The sequence below is a fragment of the Polyodon spathula genome, chromosome 3 (assembly GCF_017654505.1).
Source record: "Polyodon spathula isolate WHYD16114869_AA chromosome 3, ASM1765450v1, whole genome shotgun sequence".
NCBI classification, from domain to species: domain Eukaryota; kingdom Metazoa; phylum Chordata; class Actinopteri; order Acipenseriformes; family Polyodontidae; genus Polyodon; species Polyodon spathula.
In genome coordinates, this window is record NC_054536.1 from 46684652 (window position 1) to 46712167 (window position 27516).

The following is a 27516-nucleotide window of genomic DNA, read 5'->3' on the forward strand; positions in this document are numbered from 1 at the left end:
AACCGTGGCAGCTCCCGCTGCGCAAGGACCTCCTAAGCCAAGCGGAGGGGCTATTATGGCACCCGAACCCAGCCCAGCTCCAACTCTGGGTCTGGCCGTTCAACGGAGCCGTCTATTCAGACAAAGTTTGCCAGATGTAGTAGTAGAAACACTACAGCCTGCTAGGGTGCCAAGCACTAGAGCCCAGTACTGATATAAATGGAAAGTTTTCCCCAACACTGGTGCCTTGTTCAAGGTCACAATCCGGTGACTTGCCCAATTGAGATGATATTAACCTTCTTACAACACCTGTTTGATGCAGGAAAATCAGCGTCCACTTTGACGGTATACCTGGCAGCAATGACAAAACTGACTGTGTCCCCTGGGGCACATTTCCTGGCAGTGCAATTTCTTAAAGGGGCTCGGAGGCTTCGTCCTCCCCTGAAAATTATGGTCCCCAAGTGGGATCTAGAACTGGTAATGCGGGCCCTTATGGGTCCCCCATTTGAGCCCATGGCGTCAGCAGAACTAAGCCATGTTTCATTAAAAAACAGTAATCTGTGACACCTGCTTGATGTGGGAAATCCGAGAAAACCCAGCGGAGCTAAACCAAGTGTGCGTAAAGTGCCGTGCGATCCAGGATTTGCATAAACTAGTAAGTATGCTAGAAATGGAGCTGGAAGAAGTAAGACAGCAACAGGATCTTGAGGAACTGGCACACCCACAATTCATGGAAGTCTGCATCACCCCTAACAGACTGAAAGCCACCAGGGAGATAGAAGGTCAGAACAGCTGGGTTCAAGTAGGCAGAAGCAGGGAAAAAAAGAAACTTCGTCAAACCCAACCACCAGAAACCAAAACAACCAACAGATTTGAGTCACTTCAGAATTTTGATGAGCAGAACCAAGAGAATGAAAGGAACAACATCCAGGACCCCATTGACAGTGGTGACCAGACAGCAAAAAGAAGGGAGGTCATGATTGTTGGGGACTCCATATTGAGAAACACAGCAAGTTCAATTCGCAGTTTGGACCCCATTACTAGAACAGTGTGCTGCCTTCCGGGAGCCTCGGTCAAGCACATCACTGAGAACATGGACAGGCTCCTAGAACGAACAGGAGATGACCCGGTAGTAGTCGTCCACATCGGTACAAACAACATTGGAAGAGACAGACCAAAATCCCTGCAAAACAAATTCAGAGAGCTAGGAAGGAAATTAAAAGAGAAAACCAAAACTGTGGTATTTTCTGGTATACTACCGGCACCTTGCAAAGGACCATATGGACAGCTGGAAATAATTAATCAAAACGCATGGCTGAAGACGTGGTGCACACGGGAAGGCTTCACCTATCTTTATCATTGGACCACATTCTACAACGAGGACTATCTGTATAGACGGGATGGACTGCATTTAAATAACAAGGGAACCAGTCTACTCGGAGAAAAGATCCTTGAGCAGGTTCAGAAGCATTTAAACTAGAAAAGAAGGGGGGAGAAATCAACAAAAAAACAGAAGGGAGACCGCATCAATAAATAAATAAAAATGTACATTATAAATATCATATGGGAGATACTGAAATTGGAGAAGGAATCTATGAAAAAGACCTAGGAGTTTTTGTTGACTCAGAAATGTCTTCATCTAGACAATGTGGGGAAGCTATAAAAAAGGCTAACAAGATGCTCGGATACATTGTGAAAAGTGTTGAATTTAAATCAAGGGAAGTAATGTTAAAACTGTACAATGCACTAGTAAGACCTCATCTTGAATATTGTGTGCAGTTCTGGTCACCTCGCTATAAAAAAGATATTGCTGCTCTAGAAAGAGTGCAAAGAAGAGCGACCAGAATTATTACGGGCTTAAAAGGCATGTCATATGCAGACCAGCTAAAAGAATTGAATCTGTTCAGTCTTGAACAAAGAAGACTACGTGGCGACCTAATTCAAGCATTCAAAATTCTAAAAGGTATTGACAGTGTCGACCCAAGGGACTTTTTCAGCCTGAAAAAAGAAACAAGGACCAGGGGTCACAAATGGAGTTTAGGAAAAGGGGCATTCAGAACAGAAAATAGGAGACACTTTTTTACACAGAGAATTGTGAGGGTCTGGAATCAACTCCCCAGTAATGTTGTTGAAGCTGACACCCTGGGATCCTTCAAGAAGCTGCTTGATAAGATTTTGGGACCAATAAGCTACTAAAAACCAAACGAGCAAGATGGGCCGAATGGCCTCCTCTCATTTGTAAACTTTCTTATGTAATATTATACAATGTTGCTATGCAACCTGTTGACATTTCCATTGCACTTTAATATTTTACTATGTGGTGAAGTTGGTCAATGTTGAGTATAATAACTAAGGTTCAATAATCAAATGTTTCATTAGGCTGAAAATGTAGTAGTGTGTTGTGGCAAGGGTCTGGAAATAAAAAGCAAATGTTTTTTCTGCTTACTCCAGTCTAAAATATGTTTTTGTTACAGCGCTTTAAAGACAGTGTAGTAAAATGGTTAAAACTCTTGGCTGTGACGTAACATTTATGCTAAACACGATTGGCTGTAAAGGGATTAAAGGCAGTTGTCATTGAAAGCTTGTTTGTGTGGGGATCTTTTGCAGTTAGTAGCAGTTTGTTATATGTACCTGATGTGTCACTTGTTCGACAGCTTGTATGAAGTGGTTTACTTCTCTGTCTATTACTGCATACTCTAACATCACTTGCTCCAGTGTGTTCACATCGTCCAGGTCACCTGTAAAACATAACAATAGTTATTTCAAGGGTTTTACATATTTTATTAGTGAAATTATTGTGTAACAACAAATGTGGATTTTCCCCACTAAATATTGACATACATGTGCAAGGGCAAATACACATTTTGAGAGTTTTTTTTTTGTTTGTTTTTTTTTTTTTTTTTTTTTTTTTTTTTTTTAACTCCAACAGCTTGGAAATATATACAGCTCTGGAAAAAATTAAGAGACCACTGCAAAATGATCAGTTTCTCTGGTTTTACTATTTATAGGTATGTGTTTGGGTAAAATAAACATTTTTGTTTTATTCTATAAACTACTGACTTTTTTACTGAATTTCTCCCAAATTCCAAATAAAAATATTGTCATTTAGAGCATTTATTTGCAGAAAATGACAACTGGTCAAAATAACAAAGATGCAGTGTTGTCAGACCTCGAACAATGCAAAGAAAATAAGTTCATATTCATTTTTAAACAACACAATACTATGTTTTAACTTAGGAAGAGTTCAGAAATCTCGGCTTTGTTTGATGGCTTGTGACCATCCATCTTCCTCTTGATCACATTCCAGAGGTTTTCAATGGGGTTCAGGTCTGGAAATTGGGCTGACCATGACAGGGTCTTGATCTGGTGGTCCTCCATCCACACCTTGATTGACCTGGCTGTGTGGCATGGAGCATTGTCCTGCTGGCAAAACCAATCCTCAGAGTTGGGGAACATTGTCAGAGCAGAAGGAAGCAAGTTTTCTTCCAGGACAACCTTGTACTTGGCTTGATTCATGCGTCCTTCACAAAGACAAATCTACCCGATTCCAGCCTTGCTGAAGCACCCCCAGATCATCACCGATCCTCCACCACATTTCACAGTGGGTGCGAGACACTGTGGCTTGCAGGCCTCCGTCTAACCATTAGACGACCAGGTGTTGGGCAAAGCTGAAAATTGGACTCATCAGAGAAGATGAACTTACTCCAGTCCTCTACGGTCCAATCCTTATGGTCTTTTGCAAACCTCAGCCTGGCTCTTCTTTGCTTCTCATTGATGAAGGGCTTTTTTCTAGCTTTGCACGACTTCAGCCCTGCCCCTAGGAGCCTGTTTCGAACCATCCTCGCCGTGCACTTCACCCCAGCTGCCGTTTGCCATTCTTTTTGTAGGTCACTTGATGTCATCCTACGGTTGTTGAGTGACATTCGAATGAGTTGGCGGTCATCCCGGTCAGTGGAGAGTCATTTTCGCCCTCTGCCGGTCTGTAGTTTTGTTGTCCCCAAGGTGTGCTTCTTGACCTTGTTCTTATGAACCGCCATCTTTGAAATTTTAAGGATAGAAGCAACCCGACGCTCACTGTATCCCTCTGCCAGTAAAGCCAGAATTAAACCCTTTTTTGAGTGAGGAAAAGCTTTCCTTTTCAACTCTTTGGGCATGGTCAATAGTTATTTTTTGATTCCAATTACTTTTGAGGTACTACTAGCACTGTTTTGCCATCCAGCTGGTCCTATTGCAAGAGGATAGTGATGACCACAGGAGTGGTTTTTATACTTTTCCTTGTTAAATAAGATTTGGTTCAGGTGATCCCCTAATCAGTACCTCATTCAGTAGAATGAGGTGTGCCTGTGTTGGAATTCAACAGACACTGGAATGGAATGGCTGTCATACATGTAGAGATGCTGATTTAAGAAAAATTTGCAGTGGTCTCTTAATTTTTTCCAGAGCTGTATAAACAAGGATTTACCACAATGCATATGTTTAAAATGACATATAGACCCATGATTTAACATACTTTAAAATTAATTTCATTACGAATTGTGGAAATAACCTGTTCATATTAAGTATACTCATTGTCAAACAGTGTCAGACGGACCTATTGCACTATTAATTGAAGGTTCATCTGACAAGTGGCCTTGGTTTAACAATTTATCTATGCTGCATATTAGCTAGAGAGGTACACTTATATTGTACTTCTGCAGGAATTATAATCTAGGGCTGGCAATGGAACGTGAAACAAATATTGATTGGTCGAGCAAGGTTCCAACTGTCCATATACTGGATGGATACGGACAGTTGGAGCCTTGTCACATATTAGAAATCCCTGTGCTGCCTCACAGAATTTCCAGTACTGGCAGCCATCTTATTTATAGTTACAAAGTTGCAGCAACTACAAAACTGAGTGACCAACTGTCTGAAAATATGAATGTCTCTGTAGCTACTGAACCACCAAAAAAAAAATCCCAAAACTTTATATTGTTGTGCAACCTGCTGACATTTCCATGGCAGTTCTTTACTATTTTACAATGTAGTGAAGTGGGTTATGGTGAGAATAAGAACTATAAGTTCAATAATGAATGTTAAATTGTGAAGAAAAAAAAATCCCTTTAGGTTTACCCCAGGGTACCCAAGTGTAACAGTTCTATAACTGATATTTTAGAGTTTTACCTAGGTTGACTAGTTCTCTTTCAAAAATATTTAACTGACACGTACAGATTGAGGATTTACTATGAACACACATCCACTCACAGACACAAGGAATGTTCAATCGGCAGCAGTATTTTATTAAGTACACAAATATTAAACAGAAATCAGTTAGAAAGTAAATCTCTTGGTACTCCAAGCATAAAACACAAGTCAAAGCTCTCACCCTGCATTAATGTAGCTAGCAGGGCCAGTGAAATATGACACTGCTTATGCCCTCTTTCACACACACAATACAGCAGGCTGTGACGTAGCTAGTAGCCAATACACACACATTCACATACAGCCTACACTCTTAAATGGTGCAGACAATCTTAGAATAGATCACACTGAGCTTATTTATAGTATATCGTTTAACAATATAGCAAGTTTACTTTTAAATAAATTCTTCATACAACTATGAGGCCAAATAAAAAAAAAAATTAAGAAGTGTGGTTTGGGTTACCCAACTGACTCTTATTTTTTTCTATCTGACTCTAAATATTGTTTGCTAATAAACGGGCTAAATCTTTCAGTATCAACCTGAAAAATTGACCACTGTAGCGTAGCAAACAAGATCTTCAGTTTCATATAAAATGTTGGGGTTTGAGCAGCATGGCTGTAGCGTATCATCAAGTAGTTGTTTTGTAGTATTGTTTGAAAAATGCGACCACATTCCAAATCATTACAGATTGCCTTGTAAAGATTACGTAACAATTGCTAAATGTTCAGATCAGCTGAATAACTTTCAAAAGATTTTCAAGGTTGATTCCTCACTGATGTTGGCGATGTAATCAATCATTTTCCTGGATTAAAAGCTCTTAATTTACTTATGAAAAATGTAAAGGAATACTTGAACATCAAAAAAATTGCAGCTGATACAATAAGCAGTTGATGCCTTTCAAATACTAATGGCAAAAGAGAGGTTCCACAAAAAAAGTCAAGGTGGTAGGTCATTTATTTCCAAGTTCCTTAACAATCAAATTATAGAACAATTTTAACATCCATGTAACTGCTGTCAGCTGGTTTTGTACATGTCCAACAACTAAAACTTACAGAAATGTCATTAAAATAGCCCTTTCACCCTTTACAGGAAATTAAATCACTGTGAGCAAATTTTCAGAAACTTGCTCATAATCACCAACATATAGAATATAGATATTCTTGAAAATATTTATTTGTAATGGCTTATCCCCACAACACAACATACTGAAAACATCCAAGGGGGGTGAATACTTACTATAGGCGCTGTAGTATGTAGGTTTTAAAATATAAAATGTGCGACACAGTACATGTCCAGTTTTACTTGTGATAAGTGGAAAAAACGTTTATGTTGTATATTCCTTAACTATGGAACAACAGTGACAAACAGGTTTTCCACTTATTCTTGCAAGCATACGTGTGATCAAGTGTAAGTAAGTTACGTCTTTTAATGGTGCAATAAATTTATATATACATCTCGGAACAACAACAGCAAAACTCCAATCACAAGATCACAGTAAAGTTTATTGGAATATTTAAAAAGTGAGATGATGCAAGTTATTAGTATAGCTTTTATTTTAGTAATCAGTAAGTAGCCTATATATTTTAACTACAAGTAATACAATACAGCTCACGTGCAGAAACTGCTATTATGTAGTAGGCTACAATTATTTTATTTATTTATTTTTATGAAAACCTAATTTATTCTATTTTTGAAAGAAGAATAAAAACAGCATAATTATATCCACATAATCGTAGGCCATTTTAATGTTTTGAAAGGTAAAGACAGGTTTCTCAGTCGGACAGAAATTATAACACAATGGCAAAAATCTGGTTTCCCCTCCGTGGAATGGCGTCCATGTGTTGCTAGGAAGTACATCATCCTATGACGCAGACTCTACATCTTCCTACTGACAACCATAGATATAGAATATCATATATGATGACAAGTAACTATGTGCATGACTTGCGAGGATCTCTGTTTCTTGCCCCGCCCCGGCTCCCGCTCCTTCCACCACCACAGTGTGGAAAATTGCAGTTGAAAACCCTGACATGTATAGCTATTATGTACTATATATCACCTTACAGTACAATAATATGACAAAAAAATGATGAATCATAATACCCGAAAATAATCATAATATTTTTTTAAATAAAGTAGCCGCAGAAATTATAGTACTGGGCGGTGGATTGCACCGATTGCCAGCTTACTTTGAAACCCTGCATTCATTGTCACTACTTTTGCTTTGAAAACAATTGGTTATTTTTGTAGCAGTTATTTTTTGACATTTTACCCTCTCAAAGTGCTTAACACAGAAAATCCGCTCCTTCAGCTCTCCGATTGGTTAAATGTTGTGTCAAGATGTAACACAGCTATCATGTGGTTCCTAGATTTATTTATTTTTTGTACCCAGCAACGCGCAAGTGATCTCGTCTGCTAGAAGCGCAATCAATCCTTGTTGTTAAAGGCACAGTAGCATCTCCGAGATGGGTAGATTGGGTTTTTTCAGCCAGGTGGCAAAAAAGGCTTTGGGGAACCCTGCATGTATATCAAGAATAGGGGAGTCTTTGGGACCCCAGGGGTTAGGACAGGACACTCCAGCTTAGTAAAACTGAAGTTACCAGGAGGCCATCTTGGTAAAGGCCTCATAAATTGGATAATTTATTGGCTAAAGAACGACAATTGAGAAAAAGCTAATCAGCTGCGACTAAGTTCATTAATAAAAAAAGACCACAGTCACAACATTCTGGTGGTTGGAGACAGAGGAACAAAGGAAAAGGAAACAAATAAAAGGTATGTTGTTAAAGTTATACTTGTGTATAAGTGCTTGTGACTGGTAACCTGCTTAACCGTCCAGTCTGGTAGTGTGGGATTGTGGCTAGTTTATTAGCAATCCAAACTGGAGTCAAGTTTTGTTTTGTTTATTTTGTTTGTGTGAAAAATAAATAAATAAATATACAGGCATCGCCCTGTTTAAAACCTACCACGGTTTGGGTGGTGCTGTTCTTTTACAAAAAAAGACTAGGGAAGACTGGCCTGCATGTAGCAAACATACCCCGTGTTGTCATATTAGTACTGGGACGAACACAGGATTTTCACGTTTGGATATTTGCCCAATTTAAAATATTCGTTCGGATATTTGTTCATTCAAAAAGTAATGAAAGCCATTATATTGCTCAGAACGCAGGCAGAGACTGCATAGCAGCAGAGGGGGCGTGGAGCATGTTTGTGCCCGTGTTTTACAGCAAGAAAAATATCACAGAAGTAAAGAATACATTGTGTAGCTTACCCAGTAAATTAACTATGGATGCCAAATAGCAGTTCAAGTTAAAGGGTTTTTTTGTTTATTCCCAAAATAAATACTACATAAAGTTGACACCGCATTTCAGAGGTTACGTTAACGCAGAATGTTGTGTGTATGCACGCTACATTTTAATAAAATCACGAAAAAATAACAGCAGTGCATTTCTAAAAATGACCATGGATGAGGCCTGCAGGTTTTTACTTTCTGCTGTCTAAAACTTTTAATTAGAGGCTCAAAAGCTGCTGTGTCTGTTTTTTTTAATATATTAAATCTTGCAGATCACACAGAGCTCTTTCATTTGCCACGATTTAAACTGTAGCGCAACTTTTAGCAGGGCAGTAAATAAGTGCAAGGTTTTTTTGTAATTTCTAGCATCTGAATTTTGTATCCAAAAACATGTCGAAAAATATTCAGTTATTTGTCCCATCACATTTTTTTTTTTTTAATTATAGATAGAAAGAAATAAAGAGAAAGGCACCTTTTGCAGCAATTACTGCTATCAATCTTTTTGGATAGGTCTCTACTAGCTTTGCACAGTAGGATGGTGAAAGTTTTGCTCATTCTTCATGGGAAAATTGCTCCAGTTCTGATAAGTTTGTTGGGGACTTGGAAGCTTGTCATGATATAGGGGAAATTAGATGGTGCAAAGTACAGGCGAATCCTTGAGGAAAACCGGGAAGAAATTCACATTTCAGCAGGATAATGACCTGAAGCACAAAGCCAAAGCCACACTGGAGTGGTTGAACAAGAAGAGAATTAATGTTTTTGAGTGTCCCAGTCAAAGTCCTGACTTGAATCCAATCCAGAATTTATTGTAAGACTTGAAAATTGCAGACCATCAACAATCCCCAACAAACTTATCAGAACTGGAGCAATTGGCCAAAAAAAATGGCCAAAAATTTCACCATACTTGCACAGACCAATCCAAAAATACTCATAGCAGTAATTGCTGCAAAAGGTGCTCCTACCAAGTACTGACTTAAGGGGTTGAATACTTATGCAACCAGTAAATTTCATTTTGTAGATTTTCTTTGCAAGTTTTGCTGACATTTAATCTCCTCCTCATATATATAACAGTGTTTAGTTTAACCACTACAGCTTTGAATACAAAAAGTTTGTTTGAAAAACTGTGCATAAATTATTTGCAATTCAACAAAATGTGACATTATTGGTACGGGGTGAATACTTCTGCAAACCACTATATATATATGAAACAAACATACACAGTAGTCGAAATGGGTTGGTATACTACAGTATGCCATACCGGCACTTCCCAGAACACCAGTGATGTAGTCCAGGGTATACACAGGTAAACAACACTTACCCACTTGTAATTTGGGCAGTTGAGCATTTCCCCACTATATAAGGGATACAGAAACTTTTAAACTATAACCCCTAAAGTGCATGTTTCTCCAACATTATTCATTTCTACTCTCATGCGATATGCAAATCCTGTGTTAGACAAGCCATTTTAACAGCAAGTGCAAGACTGACAGCTGAGAGCTGTCAGGTCAGAACTGCAGAGTGAGCAGGAGGGGCATGGCCTCTGGACTGCATGTTCTGTTTATGTGCGTTTGAGTGCACCATATGAATTTCCACCTGTTGATTCCATTGGAAGGAGGTAAATAAACAACTTGTTATTTGAACATTGGGGAGTCAATATGCCTGGAATTATTTCAAAAGTCAGTAGTTAAGAAGGGCTGCAGGACTAATAGGTTTCATACCGGGACTTCTAAATTTCCATTTCAACCACTGTGTGTGCGTGTGAGATAGATAGATAGATAGATAGATATATATATTTTATTATATATATATATATATATATATATATATATATATATATAAAAAATCAGTGGTGTGCAATAATACCGATTTATACTGGTATTTTGCAATATTCATCAGGCAATACAATAACTGGTATTTGAACAACTGTACCAGTACTTTTGGTTAAACTAATTCAAGGAAACGTGAGATAACCCATGAGAACTCGTAATGCGAGAAGTGCCAACACAAAAAAAATATGGCAGAAGCACGCAGATTGTGAGCTGCTTAAATTCTGCAAAGCTAAGTCACATATGTGGAATAACTTCCTAATAAATTTTTTTTTTTAAATTTAGAAAGAAGGGCTGTATAGCATCAAACATTGTGGTATGTTGTTTATGCAAAGCTGAACCAAAATATGCTGCCGGTACCACCAACCTTACATATAGTGGAGTAGTCTTACATCTTAAAGTATCAGTGTCACAGGAAATAAGTTAGCATTTGCCTTTTTGAGCCTTTCTACACATGGACGAATCTTAGAACTCAAAGGCAAGGTTCCGTGTGATGATTCACCCAAAATTATAGGATACCATTTGTATTTCTTTGAGAAACGAAAACAGGTATTGCATTGCAGACAGTAATTTTTGTTTAAATATGATGTCATCTTATTTATCAAAGTGGATGGGGGAGTTAGGCAGGTCTCTGTCATCTTTGGCTAACCCAAGTCAAGGTTGTGGACACCAAGAAGGTTACGTTGTTAGATGCCCTATAACCAGTGTTTGGAGTGACCATTGAGGTGAGCCTTGAGTGGTCCCACAAGAGCACGGAGGTCGCATCCAAATTTTCGAGCCTTCCTGCTTACCGCCAGCACCCTAGGTGGCCTTCCCAGTCTGCAGGGGCAACTGGGCCTGAAAGCTGCCTCCACCCAAGACCAAGCAAGCAGGCAGAGGAAAAGCCGGCAGTTGTCTCTGGTGGTCCCAGGAGTAACCGGTTCTCCGGCTGGAGACAGAGGCTGGGACCTAAGAAAGACGTGCCCCCTCCCAAGCACAAGGGAGACCGCCCCCGAGGAGCTCCAGCTGCCGCCTTCCCCCCTCACAACCGGACTGACCACTGGACACGACCTATGGCAAGGCTGCACCCAGGACTCCTGGGTGCTATCGACTGAGACACGGTTACGCTCTGCAATTCCGCTTAGGCCCACCACCCTTCAAAGGTGTGCTATTTACCACCGTCGAACCAGTGTGTACGATTCTCCTTCAACAGGAGATGCCTTCAGCGGCTTCTACTCCAGGACGGCGGTTTCTGACCTATTCTGGACCTCAGGGTCCTCAATATGTTCCTCAAACAAAGGAAGTTCAACATGTTTACCACACAGCGTATCCTCCAGTCCATCCAGCCAGGCGACTGGTTCACATCGATTGACCTGCAAGACGCCCACTTCCATGTTCCGATCCGTCCCACGCACAGAAAATATCTGCGCTTCGCCTTTCAAGTCAATGCGTATGAATTCTGCGTGCTGCCGTTTGGCCTCTCGCTGGTACCCCGCACATTTTCCAAGTGCATGGATGCAGCACTCAGGCTGCGGGGTATTCTGATCATGAACTACCTGGACTATTGGCTAGTTTGTGTGTGTTCCAAAGCACGCGCCGAGGTGCACACCAGACAGGTCATAGATCATGTGACAAAGTTAAGGCTCTCCATACATAAACAGAAGAGCAACTTCGTACCATCTCAGGCCACAGTGTTCCTGGGGATCAAAATGAACTCTGAGAGAATGCTTGCCTCACTGTCAAAAGACAGGATTTGGTCGTTGGAAGTCACACTCTCTCAATTCAGAGAGGATACTCTTCCACAGGTCAGAATATTTCAAAGGTTGTTGGGGCTTACGGCAGCCGCCTCGAGAATCCTTCCACTGGGGTTGCTGAGAATGTGTCTGCTTCAAGCCTGGGTGAATACGCTCAAGGTGTACCCGATCCGCGATCGATAACAGCTGCTGCGAGTGTATAGACAATGCCGGAAGACACTGGAGGGGTGGCTCCGTCCCGGCAATATTCGCCTCGGACTTTTCTTCGGCTCCCTTCACAGAAAGGAAGTGGTCACTACGGACGCCTCCAGCCTGCGCTGGGGAGTGGTCTGGAATGGGGAGGGGAATAAGAAGTCAGTGGTCTCATCATTCCTTATTAACCAACCAGTGGTTTTTGAAGCTTTCAGACCTCCCCCGCACGAGGCAGAAGAGGACCGTAGACAGAACACGCTTTGCCTGGTCCGGGCTCTTTGCTGTTACCTGGATAGGACAGCGTCCTGGAGACAGTCCAACCAGCTGTTTGTTTACTGCGTCCCGCTCTAGAGGTCAAGCCCTATCGAAGCAACGTCTAGTGCACTGGGTGGCAGATGCCATATGCTTGGTGTATGAACAGACGGACTCCTCTATTCCGGGGGACATTACAGCCCATTCTACCAGGGGCCAAGTGACTTCATGGGCTCTCTCTCATGGAGCCTCCTTGGATGAGCTTTGCAATGCTGCTATATGGACAGGTAATCAGACATTTGCACATTTTTACCGCCTTCATGTTGCAAACTGAGTGAGGCCCTTTCTGTGCTCTAGGGTGTTACAGGCGGCATGCCCTTAGGCGTCATGAGGGCTCGGAGGCTATCGCTGTGAGGCTGTACTGTCGGTAATCTGGGGCCACAACAGTTTTGACACTTGAAAGGGAACGTTAGGATATTAGCATAACCCTGGTTCCCTGAAAAGAATGACCCATTACCCTTTGAGGTCGTGTCCCCAGCTGAAAGAAAGAAAATGGGGATATGCTACTGTAAGGATGTCTCTCTTCAGCAGGAGGTGGGAGGGACTTCCTCCTCACAGCAGGGCCCTGATAGGGCAGCTTTTTTTATATATGCTCAGTGATTGACAGTCAGAGAGGCTCTTCCTATTCTGTAATGGTTGTCATTCTTTTCAGGGAACCAGGGTTATGGTAATAACCTAATGTTTCAAACTATCGCTGGTCTTCTCAGCACCAACTGCGAGAGATGACATTTAACGTATCATGCTTTCGCAAACTGATGTCGGATGGCAAACCTTAAAAATAAATCTCTAACTTATAGAACGCCACATTTAAAACCATCGAGAATAAACATATTTTACTATGTTTTCGTAGCAGTAGTAGCACAGAGACTCGGGATCCGGTAGCATGTGCATAAACTCTGGGCGAGATTTTGTGGAAACAGCAGATCCCTCCAAGAAAATAGTTTGAACACTAATTTGAAGAAAGCATAATGCTGCATGTTTTTATTTATTTCACGCCTCATTAATGCAGAGGTTTCATTTGCATAGTAGTTTCTACACTGTCATTTATAAATCCTGTGACGTGTGTGAATACGTTTTAATTGAAGCTGCATATTGTGTCCCAATGCTAAACAAAACAATTGCATTGCATGTTCGGTTTTGCCAAGATCGTACCGTATTGCTACTGCATCATAAAGAAAATACAACTGCATAAGGATTACACCTTTCTACCACAGAATATACTCATATCCCTAATTGCAATATAGACCCTCAGTCCCAATACCCACCCCTAATATAGAGATAACACATGCACGTCTATCTCCAGACATGTGACAACGCGGTGAACTCATTGGTTACTGACTTTGAGATTTGCAAGTGGATATAAATCGCATCACAAAATATTAAACATGTGAAATCGCATTGCAAAGCATAACACACTACCCTATTGATCCCATCGGGCAGCGTGTCCAGGGCTTCAACCAAACAAAAGTGAGCACTGGGTTTGCATCGCATTACATGGGAAGTAAAATGGAGGAACAGGTTATACTCACAGTGAGGATATTAAAGGTCTGTAATTCCTTTGCACCGTGGCACAGGCACATGCGTGTCTAGGCCAAAATAGTGATTTGCAAATGTGAATGAAATCTGTGTCACCTACCTTCTGTTTCTGTCAAATCAAGGGCCACGTTGGTCACTATTTCCATCCCTGTACTGATATAGGTCTGGCACATTTTCAGAGACGACAAAGATGAGTTTACAGCACTAAAAGAAACCACCATGCCCGACATACTACTGACAGGAAGAGGAACCCTGAAAGCACAAAAGAAAAAACACAATTGGTGGAATTATTTCCTTTTAAAGTTGTTTTGTATTATTATTGCATTTCAGAATTAAAAATATGTTGTTCTCGAACAAAAAGCTCAGAAGATACTAATGTAAAAAACCTGCAGGGGTTGGATACTCCCCCTATCAAATAAAATATTTCAAGCTGTGTTGATTTTGTAATAAAATGTATTGGTCTTTCTTAAATCACATTATTCTGTAGTTTTACATACTATGCTGGTATTGGTTTGCTATTTTTATGAAAGTATATGTTTAGAAAAATACAAGGAATGCCAAGACAGTAATATCAATACCAGATGAAACTTAAAATCAGTAATTGGATTTTTAGAAGCTTGGAAGAAGTGGGGATGAATGATTTGCACAGAGCACATTAAAATGGAGACCTACATGAGTTGTCTCTTGCTTGAGCCCCTTTAACACTGGCACTCCTATTCGGGTTCGGACCCGGGTGCTGGCTACCTGGATCACAATATCGCGTAGTGTGAAACCACATACCTGGGTTAACCCGGGTCCCAGCGACCTACCTCAGGATGTGGGTTGACACGCTTTTACCCGGGTCGAGCGAGACGAAGCGCTTGACGGCCATTCGTGAGCCAAGGCAATAACAAACAGTCACACCTGCATGAACGTTTTACTTCCGCAAGGCACATTTCTGTTTAGCCATATTTTTGCTGATTGAGACACAGCATGAGCCAGATTGCAGCAGGAATGTAAAAACATTTGCTCTATAATGCTTGGATGAAAGCATCCATAACAGGCTGCTTCCGAGGCATTGATACGCGTATGGCGCATCTGCGTTTGTCACCCAAGTTAACAAAGCAGTGCAAAATCATGTACCCGACCCGCATGATACCTGGTCCTCACCCGGGTAGGTTCTGACCCGGGCAGAGCATGCCAATGTGAAAAGGGCTTTAGCAGCATTATAACCAAGTTCTTAAGTAACACCAAATACTAAAGTTGAGCCGTTCATAGATCCTGCTTGACCCTTGATTAACTGATGGACCTCTGGCATGTGTCATTTACACATGCTGCTACGAACGGTACAGATGGAAGCTGATCAATGCACATTTTATTATGGGTTTGAAACAGTAAATTCAGCTCTTACAGAATGGATTCAGTTGCAGATAAATTAAAAAAAGTGTGGTGCATTTGGGAATTCAGTTTTACTTTTTACATGATGTCACTTTAAGTAAACAAACTGTATAAAAAGTATATAAACATTTTACCGAATTTAAGTTTAATGATTCCTAAAGTTCTGCAATATTTCAAAGTTGTACTGAAATGTATTATTTGATTTTCAAAGTTTGGTATACGGTACGTTTAATCACAGTATTTAATTAACTTAACTGTAGGTGTTAAGATTTGAAATTGCATTAATTTAATGATTTGTAAAGCTTTATAATGTTGTACGCTTAATGTGACAGAAAAGGTTACTAGCTATATATCATCATCAGTAGGTACCTGTGTACTAAGTACTTGTGTATGTTAATTTTATTCTATAAATTAGTAAAGGTACTGTAATTGTTATTAATACCTGTTCAACTATCCATACAAATAGTTCTGATAATTGACTCGTGTGTGTGTGTATTATATATACCCATACACACAACCTAATTACTTTGGCATGGACTGAAAAAGCATGGTAAAACTGTTTTTGGATGCAGTTTCGCAATTGCCAAATACTGTTACAGTGCTTTGTTTTGCAATTATTTTCTGATTTTCTTTTTATACTGTACAGCAATGTACTTTGGTAAACAGACTGGTGTACCCAGTACAATGAAGTAATAACGACTCCCTCTCAGATATGATATTTTCAGATATCTGATGGAACCTGGATTCTGGAACCAGTTAAACCGGACAAATTCTGCTGTAGAGAAGGGAACAAAAACATTCTGATAGTATGTCAACTAGCAAAGATAAATATCCACTATGCCAACTGGTACCTGTATTAATGTTGCCCCAACAATATAACATACACAAAAAAAAACGTTATATATTTGGGAACGTAATTAGATTGTTTTCCCCTTAGACCTTCAGTTAACGTCCACTGTGAAAATATGTGGTCCTCTCTAAAGTAAAATCACTGTTCTTATTTCTGAAACCACAATTCTAATTTATCTAAAAAATATCATAAACTGGAACACCTAGAACATTTCCACATGGTGCTTCACTTGTTTCTCCATCCTAACCTCCATTAGTTGCTGGAGTGTAACTGCTTAGTTTAACTAAATTCAATTTAAATGTAAGAACATTTATATTCAATTACATTAAAATTAAATTAAATATCCTAAGCTATAACAAATATGAAAAACTTAGTGTTAAAACTTACCGGTCAATCACTGAAATAGGGTAAACTGCGTTTCCGTATTTATGCTCTATGGAAGTTGGAGTCTTTTCTTTTCCTTCTTCCAAAGCAACTGGAAGTAGAGAACTACAAATCCCAAAATGCAAGAGACAGGAACGCGCGGCCTCGAGGTATGACACAGCCCGGTTTTGGGGCTGGAACCGCATAACAGTCTCGCGTTTTTATTGGTCCATATCTGTCACATGGATATGTCGTCACACGAGTGGCAAAGCTTGCAGGCTTTTTTAGCATTACGGTCAGAGAAGGGGAGCGAGAGATTCATTTTCCACAACGTTTCAATTAAAATATAACGTGGTATTTTGCTGTACTAATATAACAGACTATGTGTTATTAATTTGTTTATATGAATTATCATGTTATGCACAAATGTAAAAGTGTTTTTTTTTTTTTTTTTTTTTTTTTTTTTCTCTGTAGTGGTGTACTTTTTTCTTTCAAACAACATATAGCCTAGCTATAATCATCTGCACGATTTATTTTAATATCAAATATATACACTATTGCAGTTTTGTTATGGGATACATTAGATTATCTCTAATGTAATCACAGTTTTAAATATAGACTGCCCCTGTTTTCATTTACGTCCCAAATTCTGGGCCAATTTGCTTTTCAGGTAACGTCACAAAGTCTGGGCCGCTTTGGTTTTTAGATAATTTTCGAATTCAGACCAGTTTTTTGGGACTCAGCTGACAGACGAGTTTCTGAGTGCACACCTCCATGCAACCCCTACACACACACCACCACCATGCAGCCCTTGCACACTACATTCCACTAAGCAACCCCTGCACGCACACACCTAGCCATCACTTTTATTGCATATTTCTGAAACAGAAGCCCCTAGAACCACCATTCTAGACAATGGTTCTAGACGCAGGGGACCACCAGCCTGAATAATACATGCCCAGTTTTGTAGCAATTCTTTGCGAAAAAAAAATTCAGGGTGTTCAGCTCCATGAATGTCTATGGCAATGTTAAAAAACTACATTTTACATCAAATCTCTCGACTCAGAGCACTTATACCCACCATTCAAATTGGGTTCTAGACTCAGGGGACCAGCCTGAATGTAACATGCCATGAATTTGTAGCAATTCTTCTCAGAAAATATTTTCCAGGTGTACAGCCACATTCATGTCTATGGCAGGATTGAAAAACACATTCTCATGCATATCTCTTGAACCCGAGCACGTAGAACCACCATTGACAGTGATATAGACTCAGAGGAGAGCCCCAAACCACCTCCTAAAATGGCTCAGTGGTTTGCCCAAAAATTCGAGTCGTGACGAAAAAAACATTTTGCCGAGCCGTCCTGGCACCTAGAACCGTGAAAAGTTCCTAACCTCCACAGAACCCGAGATATGCCCTGTCAAAAATGTCCATAAACGACCCTTCTCTGGGTCATATCTCAATGACCCCGGGGCCTAGGGTCATGTCTGGGGCCCCTCTTTCACAGGGAGCCATCCGTTTTCAGATGCTACATTTTCAACAAATTTTCTCATTTTTAGCATGATGGCATGTCAAGGTTGGATTTCCAATAGCTTCTGAGTTCCAGGTTGGCAAAAAAAGTCTAAATTGGGGTCCTTTCCAGCTGGGGATATGTTGCTTGGAGGCATTGACAGGGACCCCGAGGTTGACCCCCGTACCGATTTTAAAGTCTCGGGGACCCCCAAAACCCAAGATATAACACCCTGAAAAATGTCTATGGGAAATCCCATTATAAAACACCTTTGGGGCAACAGGGTGGAGTACGAACCTGTGGCTGGTGATTTTCTTTAGTTGAGAGTCGTGCACATGAAGAGAGTGCTCCCTAGTTCCTTGCCCCAGGGGTTGTGGAGATATGAGCTTCGATGAGACCACCCCCTCCCTATGGCAAATCCCATTATAAAAAAAACCAAAGCGGCCCAGAATTTGAGATGTATCTGAAAAGCAAAGCGGCCCAGAATTTGTGAACTAAATGAAAACAGGAGCAGTCTATATTTAAAACTGTAATTACATTTGAGATAAACTAATGTATCCTGTAACAATACTGCAATAGTGTATATATTTGATATTAAAATACATCGCGCAAATGATTATAGATATACTCTATTTGAAAGAAAAAAGTATACCACTATAAAAAAACAATTCTTACATTTGTGCATAACATGATAATTCATATAAATAAAGCAATAACCCATAGTTTGTTATATTAGTACAGCAAAATACCACGTTATATATTAATTGAAAGGTTGTGAAAATAACATTATCTAAAAACCAGAGCAGCCCATTATTTGGGACGTTATCAGAGCTAATTAAGTAACTGAGAGCTTGGTTGGAATGAAAGCCCTGACGTAGTGTGTTAGACCTAAAATAAGCCCTACTTTTCTACATTAACGTTAGGTTTAACTTAAGTAATGTCTCATACCACATATATTTCTAACTTTATGAATAAATGTAACGTAGATCTACTTATTTAAGGCCAAAAAACTGTGCAATAACAGTTTTTATGCTTTGCAATTTATTATGTACACAGGCTACAGTTCAAGGCATACATGATAGTTAAACCTTGCATATTTTTCGGAAGAGTTAAACATAACACATTTTTCCATGTGATTCCAGTGCATTGTTTTGTCTGTTCCGTTTAACTGTCTGTTTTTTTCGTATTCAAAGGTGTACACGACAGTTAAGCATTGTATTGTTGTGTCTGTCCGTGTAACTGTCTGTTTTTGTATTCAGCACTAGACAGTTAAGCACACCTCCGGAGCTGTCGCCAGGGTCAGCACGATCCGGAGCACCACTACACACCACACAAACCTGTGTCTGCACCGAGCACCTGCACGTCTGCACGCACCCAGGACTGGTGACCGCGTCTTGTGTTTTTGTTCGGGACTGTGCCCTGTTTTGTTATCCCCGTGCTTTACACATTGTTGTGTATAGCCGGGGATTTATTATTTTACGGTCACCAGACCTGGATTATAAATAAAAGCACTTTTTTCACTGAAATACCGTTGTCTGCCTGTCACTCCTGCATCGCATCACCGCTACACTTGTTCCCCTTACCAGCCACTTTGCCACATGGACTTTTGGGCTTTTAAGGGGGGAGGTGGCCAGTGAGGCCATGTGTGCTTTTCAACTTTGCCCGGGGGGGGGTATATGTGGACAAAGTCCCCCCCCCCCCCCCCCCCCCCCCCCCCCCCCCATGTGTATTTTCTGTATATGTTGCATGTGGTGTGTTAAATGTTGGTGTATAGGCATTGGTACATGGGAGATAAACGGGTCTGTGTTTTACGTGTGTTTAAAAATGTGTAATTGTATTTAGGCATGGGATTGTACATCACTTCACGTGCATTTAAAGTAGTTAATATGTGAGCACGAGGGTGCACATAATTAATTCACAGGCTGGGATTCAAGTAAATAATTAATTGGTAATTGAATCCCAGCACAAGAGTATATATTGATGCACATTTTACTCACTGAGGGTTGATGGGTGTTCGGTGAGTAGGGAATGGGAGAGAGACAAGAAGAAAGAGTAAGAATTTAAAATCATTGCTGTTTATTTTGGCGTAAAGTGCCGTGTCCTACCTTTTGTCTGTTTAAACCTTTTATTTGCAATAAACCAACACAAGCAAGCGTCTTCATCATTTAACCTCATCTGTCTTGTCTTTGTGTATTCATTTCCTGGTTCTGCCGTCTTTGTGACTCCGATCCATTCTCTTTTTTTTATTAGATAAGCTTTAAGGAGGCATAAGTTCTTCATCCCATTACTGACACCAATGTAATGACTGCGGATCGAACAGTTGCAGGTTTTCCAGTACATGATCCAGCATTGGGCGGGAGAGAGGCATCAAAACGCAGACGCGCTGTCCAGACACCCTTGTACAGACGACGATTGCCGGCACTGTGCTCAGTGGGATGAACTTGGTTTTCTTTTTCTTTAACTCCTGAAAGGAAAACCACTGATGCAGATGCAACGCTCTGTGGAGCCCTTTTTAATGCCTCAGTGACATGCTAACGGTCCCTGTTTGGGCCAGGATCACACCATTAAAATAAGAAAACCCTCAGTCCTATCCTGCAGCTCTCTCCGTCTCTTTTGTATCCTCCCTCCTGTATTCCTGCTTGCAGTAACACACAGTTAACAGATAGCTCTCCAACTTTTTCTTGTTATCTCTCTCAATTGATCTTTCTCACACCGTGTCTTTTCACTCACCCTCCTTTCCCCCGAAACACTCCCTCCTTTCCCAACCAGACCACTGTGCACACCCACCCCAGCTCTCTCCCACCAATCCTGTGCTCAGCCGGTCCTCGCCACGTCCTGAACTTGGCGGGGAACCTCCAGACCATCAGGAAGAGGGCATAGGGGCGGCGAACGCCCATCTATACCCCCCCAGTCTAGGCACCTCAATCTCTCACACATTCCCACACCCAAGCACCCACAGACATCCACACCCACAACCTCCACCACGGCTCTCCCATCCATAAACTGTCCCAGAGCCTCCCCATAGCTAACTAGCACTCCCCACCCCCTAGATGGTGTAGGTTGTGCACCTTACAATAACAGCAAACAATAACAGTGATGCAACAGCAATAACAATGTCCCTGTGGAGCGCTAGCGCCCCTACCGTGATCGCCGGGCCGGGTCGTTACAATCCGGACAGAAAGGTACATGAACGCATAGTCCGATATATGTTACATGACTGGAAAAAATTACATTTTAAAACCAAAACCCGCCAAAATGATCGCCGTGGGGCTTCTAGTGTTAATATGACATATTTTTCTGACTTGCTATTTATGAATTTATTTATACATTTATAATATAAACATTAATTTCTACATTTATTTATTTAAAAAAAAAAGATTTTCTAAATATATTTATTCCTCTATGCATTTAAGCATTTATTTATTTCTACCAATTTCCATTACATGAGAGAAGATGTTGAACTTCATGCTGATTTGAACTCGGCTCTCGCCAAGATAAGCACCAGCTAAGACGTAGCTTTGCAGTAAACTAATGTGATCCATCTGCATCGACTTCCATTTGTGTTGTTTTCTATCTGATGATGCAGATATCCTTCTGTCTGGTGTTGAGTGCTGAATTGTAATGCTGGCTCCAGAGATCAGCTCATTTTGCCTCCCCAGCACATCTGCACACACAACGGCTGTGATGCTGGCTCCGGGGATCAACTCAGTTTGGTCTCCCCAGCATAAAACAGTCTGGATTGATCTAAGTAGGGTACATCTTTGGGGTCTTCAAGTGGGCACCTTCCATCCTCTGTGTTTTGTTGACTAGCCCACGACACCTCAAGAGAGTTCAACAGTAACTCTGGCGTCCCAGCATCACCTCCCTCCATCCCCCAATCAGCTCAGCCCAGATTACTTACTCGTACATCAGCATTGTTTTCTTTCTATTATGCTTGAAATCCCCATCCAGAATCTTTCCATCTCAACAACAGCCAGTTGCTGCTCCTTTCTGCAGCTTCAGATAAATTCTTCACTGTGCAACGCAACTCTTGGCCACTGAACTCGACGTCTCTGAGAAACCGGATTCTAGAGTGTGCCACAAATCCTCGACAACCCACCTCCATTGGGTAAACCCGAGCACTCCGTCCTCGCTGTTCTGCTTCAGCAGCTAGTTGAGCATACCGAAGTTTCTTCCTCTCATACGCCTCATCCACAGCATCTTCCCATGGCACTGCTAACTCTACCAGATCAACAAGGTGTGCTGATCCAAACCACAAGACAGTGTCTGGTCAAAGGTTAGTGGTAGCAATTTCATGTGGAAAAATAAGCGGTTCACCAACATCAGCTTCCAGTTGTACTGAGTGAGGCTTGATTTTAACACCTTTTCTTGGTGGTTGCTCTCCTGGATGGAGGAATATTGTCTTTTGTGTGTAATGCTTTGATGGAACTGGTGGCAACTTATTGGTCAGGTTACGCTTGTCTTCCAATGCGAAGGCCAAACATCGCAGCACCTGGTCATGGCACCAAGTAAACCGTCCTTGGCTAAGACCCACCTTTAATCCTGTCAAAATATGCCTTAATGTTGTTGGTAATGAACACAAAGGACATGAGGGATCCTCACCCACCCAGAGGTTTAGGTTCTGCGGTGATGGGAGAACATCATATGCTGATCTGATGAGGAAACTGATCCTGCTCTGTTCCATTGTCCATAGGTATTGCCAGCTGATCTTGCGTTGTTCCACACTCTCCTATCTCATCCATTCTCCCTGCTTGGCCTGGGAAACGGCCTTTACACACCTGATCCTCTCCTCCTGCTTTTGCACGTCATTGACTAACAGCTTCCTCCGTTGAGCCGGGGTTGCCTTGTGCCACGAAGGAAGAGCTGAATTGCGACCAAAACTTCCTTTTCCATGCTGAACTTGCCCCATAATATCTCTGATTCGAAGGGCAGCCTTAGTATGTTCCACAGCTTTCTTTGCCATCTTCCAGTTTTCAACACAGGTGCTGCCTCCCTTACGCATTTGTTACATGAATCTACTAATGTAATTTCCAGTCGGACTTTGGCGCACTTAAACTCCTCAGTTAGAGCAGAGATTGGTAGCTGCAGTATTCCTTTACCAAAAAGTCCCACTCTGCTGAGGAAGCGTGGAACTCCCAACCATTTCCTGACATATGAACTGGTTAAAGCTTCCAGTTTCTCTACTGTTGTCAAAGAAACCTTGTACACACTCAGTGGCCACAGCAGTCTTGGCAGTAGACCAAACTGAAAGCACCAGAGTTTCAGTTTGCCTGGTAAAGAACTGCTGTCTGTGCTCTTCAACCCTTCCACTGCTTGTTGTCTAACTTCTCCCACGTGAACTGTTTCCTTTAGATGCACATCAAACCATCTCTCTAGACTTCACTGGCTTCTCGGACACTGTTGGTTTTGCCAACCCGTTAATGTAGAACCTAATAAATTATTCCTTTATTTAATTTTTAATTAAAAGAGGAACTACAATTGATCCGAGATTTAGACAAGGAAGCTACATGCTACTCTTATGTACATTTCCATTCTATGGTATCCAAACAGGAAACTAGATATTTTCAAACAGGAAATAGAGCATTTCTAGAATCAGGCAAAACCTTCGTTTTCAGCAAAAGCTGGTCAGGCATGGATGTAAGCTTAAAAAATTAATGCATTTCAACAACTGCCCAGTGGTACACCAGGCTAAGGCCGTGTGCTCTTCAAGAACGTCATGTTCTTTTTTTTCTGTGATATGTGCTGTTTTAAAACATAAATACATTGTTTAATATACATGATGTGGATATCAAATTGCTTGTAATCCCTGGTTTATTTTGACGTTGACCAACATGTGAAATCACATGATTGGTAGATGTCCAGTTATTTAGCTTTTCTGTTTGAATAGTGGCTACACACCCTCAAAAAGTAAACAGAAGAAGGTGAAGAAGAATTTTACCTTAGCTTGATGACTTACATGTCATTGTGTTTAAGAGATATTTACGTTTTCTTCACATTTGAAGTAAGAAAGTTTCAGACTTTTGGTCCTGGTACAGATGGTAATTCTAAGTGATTTAGTTTTGCCACTGCAACATGGTGAAAACAGTAAAACTCTTGGAGCTGCATAGAGACTCACAGTAGTTTCAAACATGTTTTTCTAACTTTACCTACCATAAACCTGGTTCCCTGAAACAGAAGATGGCCACCAAACATCATTATGGCCTGACTTCATGCAAACTTACATGCAAACTTATGAAAACTATAATAAGATCCAAAATGGAAAATTACCTATATGGTAACAGGGTACTGGGAGACAGTCAACATGGTTTTAGGAAAGGGAGATCATATCTAACTAACCTGTTCAGTTTTTTTCAGGATGCAACATCAATAATGGATAATTGCAAAGCATATGAAATGGTTTATTTAGATTTCCAGAAAGCTTTTGACAAAGTCCCACACAAAAGATTAATTCTCAAACTGAACGCAGTAGAGATTCAAGGAAACACATGTCCATGGAATAGGGAGTGGTTAACATGTAGAAAACAGAAAGTACTGATTAGAGGAGAAACCTCAGAATGGAGTGAGTCTGGTAACAAGTGGAGTACCACAGGGATCAGTATTAGGTCCTCTGCTATTCCTAATCTACATTAATGATTTAGATTCTGGTATAGTAAGTGAACTTGTTACATTTGCAGATGACACAAAAGTAGGAGGAGTGGCAAACACTGTTGTAGCAGCAAAGGTCATTCAAAATGATCTAGACAAGATTCAGAACTGGTCAAACACATGGCAAATGACATTTAAAAGAGAAAAGTGTAAGGTACTGCACGCAGGAAACAAAAAGGTGCATTATAAATATCATATGGGAGATACTGAAATTAAAGAAGGACTCTATGAAAAAGAACTAGGAGTTTTTGTTGATTCAGAAATGTCTTCATCTAGACAATGTAGGGAAACTATAAGAAAGGCTAACAAGATGCTCGGATACATTATGAAAAGTGTTGAATTTAAATCAAGGGAAGTAATGTTAAAACTGTACAATGCATTAGTAAGACCTCATCTTGAATATTGGGTTCAGTTCTGGTCACCTCGCTAGAAAAAGTATATTGCTGCTCTAGAAAGAGTGCAAAGAAGAGCGACCAGAATTATTTCTGGTTTAAAAGGCATGTCATATGCAGACAGGCTAAAAGAATTGAATCTATTTAGTCTTGAACAAAGAAGACTACACGGCGACCTAATTCAAGCATTCAAAATTCTAAAAGGTATTGACAATGTCAACCCAAGGGACTTTTTCGACCTGAAAAAAGAAACAAGGACCAGGGGTCACAAATGGAGATTAGACAAAGGGGCATTCAGAACAGAAAATAGGCAATTTTTACACAGGGAATCGTGAGGGTCTGGAATCAACTCCCCAGTAATGGTGTTGAAGCCGACACCCTGGGATCCTTCAAGAAGCTGCTTGATGAGATTCTGGGATCAATAAGCTACTAACAACCAAACGAGCAAGATGGGTTGAATGGCCTCCTATCAATTGTAAACTTTCTTATGTTCTCATATTCTTATGGGATACACTCCTGCCTACTGGTATGTGTCACTGAGCTCCTATGTCAAAGCTGCTGATAGTCCCCCTGCCCCCAGTGATGTCGTTGGTCCCGCCTACCTAGGGTACTTAACCATCACGCAGGGGAAAAATCACCCTCTTTCGCAATGAAAACGTGATGTCAACCGAGCAACCTCGCAGTTGGTGGCCATCTTCTTTTTCAGGGAACCAGGTTTACGGTAGGTAAACTAACATTCCCTTTCAATTCGAAGATGGCCACCAAACATCATTAAGGGAAACTTGTACCAGAGCCGTCGCGAGGGAAAAAAGAACGGCAGCATAGAGGGACGCTAAGTCCTGCCTGACCAAGGTCAGCAGCCTGAGCATGCAACCTCCAGGACCCTAGTGCCCACAGACGGCAACAAGGGATTTACCACATTCAGGCAGTAGAACCTGGCAAAGGTATGTGGGGTAGCCCAGTAAGCCTCATGGTAAATTTTCGGCCATGGAGGCACCTCGGAAGAAGGCCCATGACGTAGCCACACCTCTTGTGAAATGTGTGGCTATCCGCCCAGTTGGGGTAAGCCATCACTATTATATGCGGTCGAGAGTGTGACCGCAATCCAATGCGACAGCCACTGCTTGGAGAGGGGCTGTCCCAGGGTCCATGTTCCATGGCAGACGAAGAGCTGGTCAGACTGACGCAGCGCTCTTGTCCTATCCCCATAACATCTCAATGCCCGAACTGGGCAGAGAATGTTCAACTTTCTATCCTCGTCTGTCACAAATGGAGCAGGATGGAAGGACTCCAGTTCCATGGACTGATTCACGTGGAAGGCTGTAACCACCTTGGGGAGCAAAGCAGGGTTTGCATGCACTGACACTCTGCTACCATCATCCCAAATATGCATGCAGGAGCTATGCAGATAGGACCTGCAGCTCACTAACACTCTTTGCAGAGGTGATAGCCAAGAGGAAGGCTGTCTTCATGGGCAGGTGTTTCAACTCGATGGAGTATATATGGTGAGCACAATAATCTGTTATACAATGACATTAGAAATGTGTGTAGCAAAGGAGAAGCCATACTAATGGGGGATTTCAACTTCCCCCAAATAAAATGGGAAAACCCGGTGGGTAGGGCGAAGGATGAAATAGAAATGGTGGAAATGACAAATGACTGCTTCCTAACACAATTTGTGAAGGCACCCACTAGAGGGGAGGCATGCCTTGATTTAGTCTTTTCAAATAACGAAGATAGAATAACTAAAACAGAGGTCAGAGAACCACTGGCAAACTCAGACCACAACATGGTCTCATTTGAAGTGTTTTTTAAATCCCCAAAAGAAATGACTAAAGCTAAGGTTTACAATTTTAGAAAAGAAAACTATGAAGGTATGAAACAGAGACTAACAGAAGTAGATTGGAGTAAAATAGAGAAAACACCCACAGAAGAAGGATGGTTATTCTTCAAAAATGTAGTATTAGAGGCGCAAAACAATTATATCCCTAAAGTAGACAAATCTAAATGTAAAATTAAATTGCCAAAATGGTTTAATAGATCAATTAAAAAAAATATTCAGCGAAAAAAGGCACTTTACAGAGCATTAAAAAAGGACCAAAAAGAAAGCACGCAGAAAGAGTACACAGAACTGCAAACGCAAGTCAAAAAAGGAAGTTAGAAAGGCCAAGAGAGAAATAGAAATGAACATTGCTAAGGGAGCTAAAACCAATTCCAAAATGTTTTTCCAATATTACAACAGCAAGAGAACATTCAAAGAGGAGATTAAATGTTTAAGAGATACAAATGGCAAAATCGTAGAGGAAGAAAAAAAAATAGCAAATATGTT

The 27516-nt window shown here is 40.9% G+C and overlaps 1 protein-coding gene across 1 annotated transcript in view; it reads right to left on the bottom strand.

Annotated features, from left to right (window-relative positions):
- Window positions 1-16742, bottom strand: part of nsmce2 (NSE2 (MMS21) homolog, SMC5-SMC6 complex SUMO ligase) — a 36845-nt gene extending 20103 nt beyond the window's left edge. Inside the window, exons 1-3 of the mRNA XM_041245323.1 lie at window positions 16664-16742; window positions 14150-14301; window positions 2611-2717 (exon numbers count right to left, since the gene is read on the bottom strand). Of these exons, the coding sequence (XP_041101257.1) occupies window positions 2611-2717; window positions 14150-14279 (237 nt within the window). The 5' untranslated portion in view covers window positions 14280-14301; window positions 16664-16742. The remainder of the gene's footprint in view (window positions 1-2610; window positions 2718-14149; window positions 14302-16663) is intronic.
- Between the last annotated feature and the right edge of the window lie 10774 nt (window positions 16743-27516).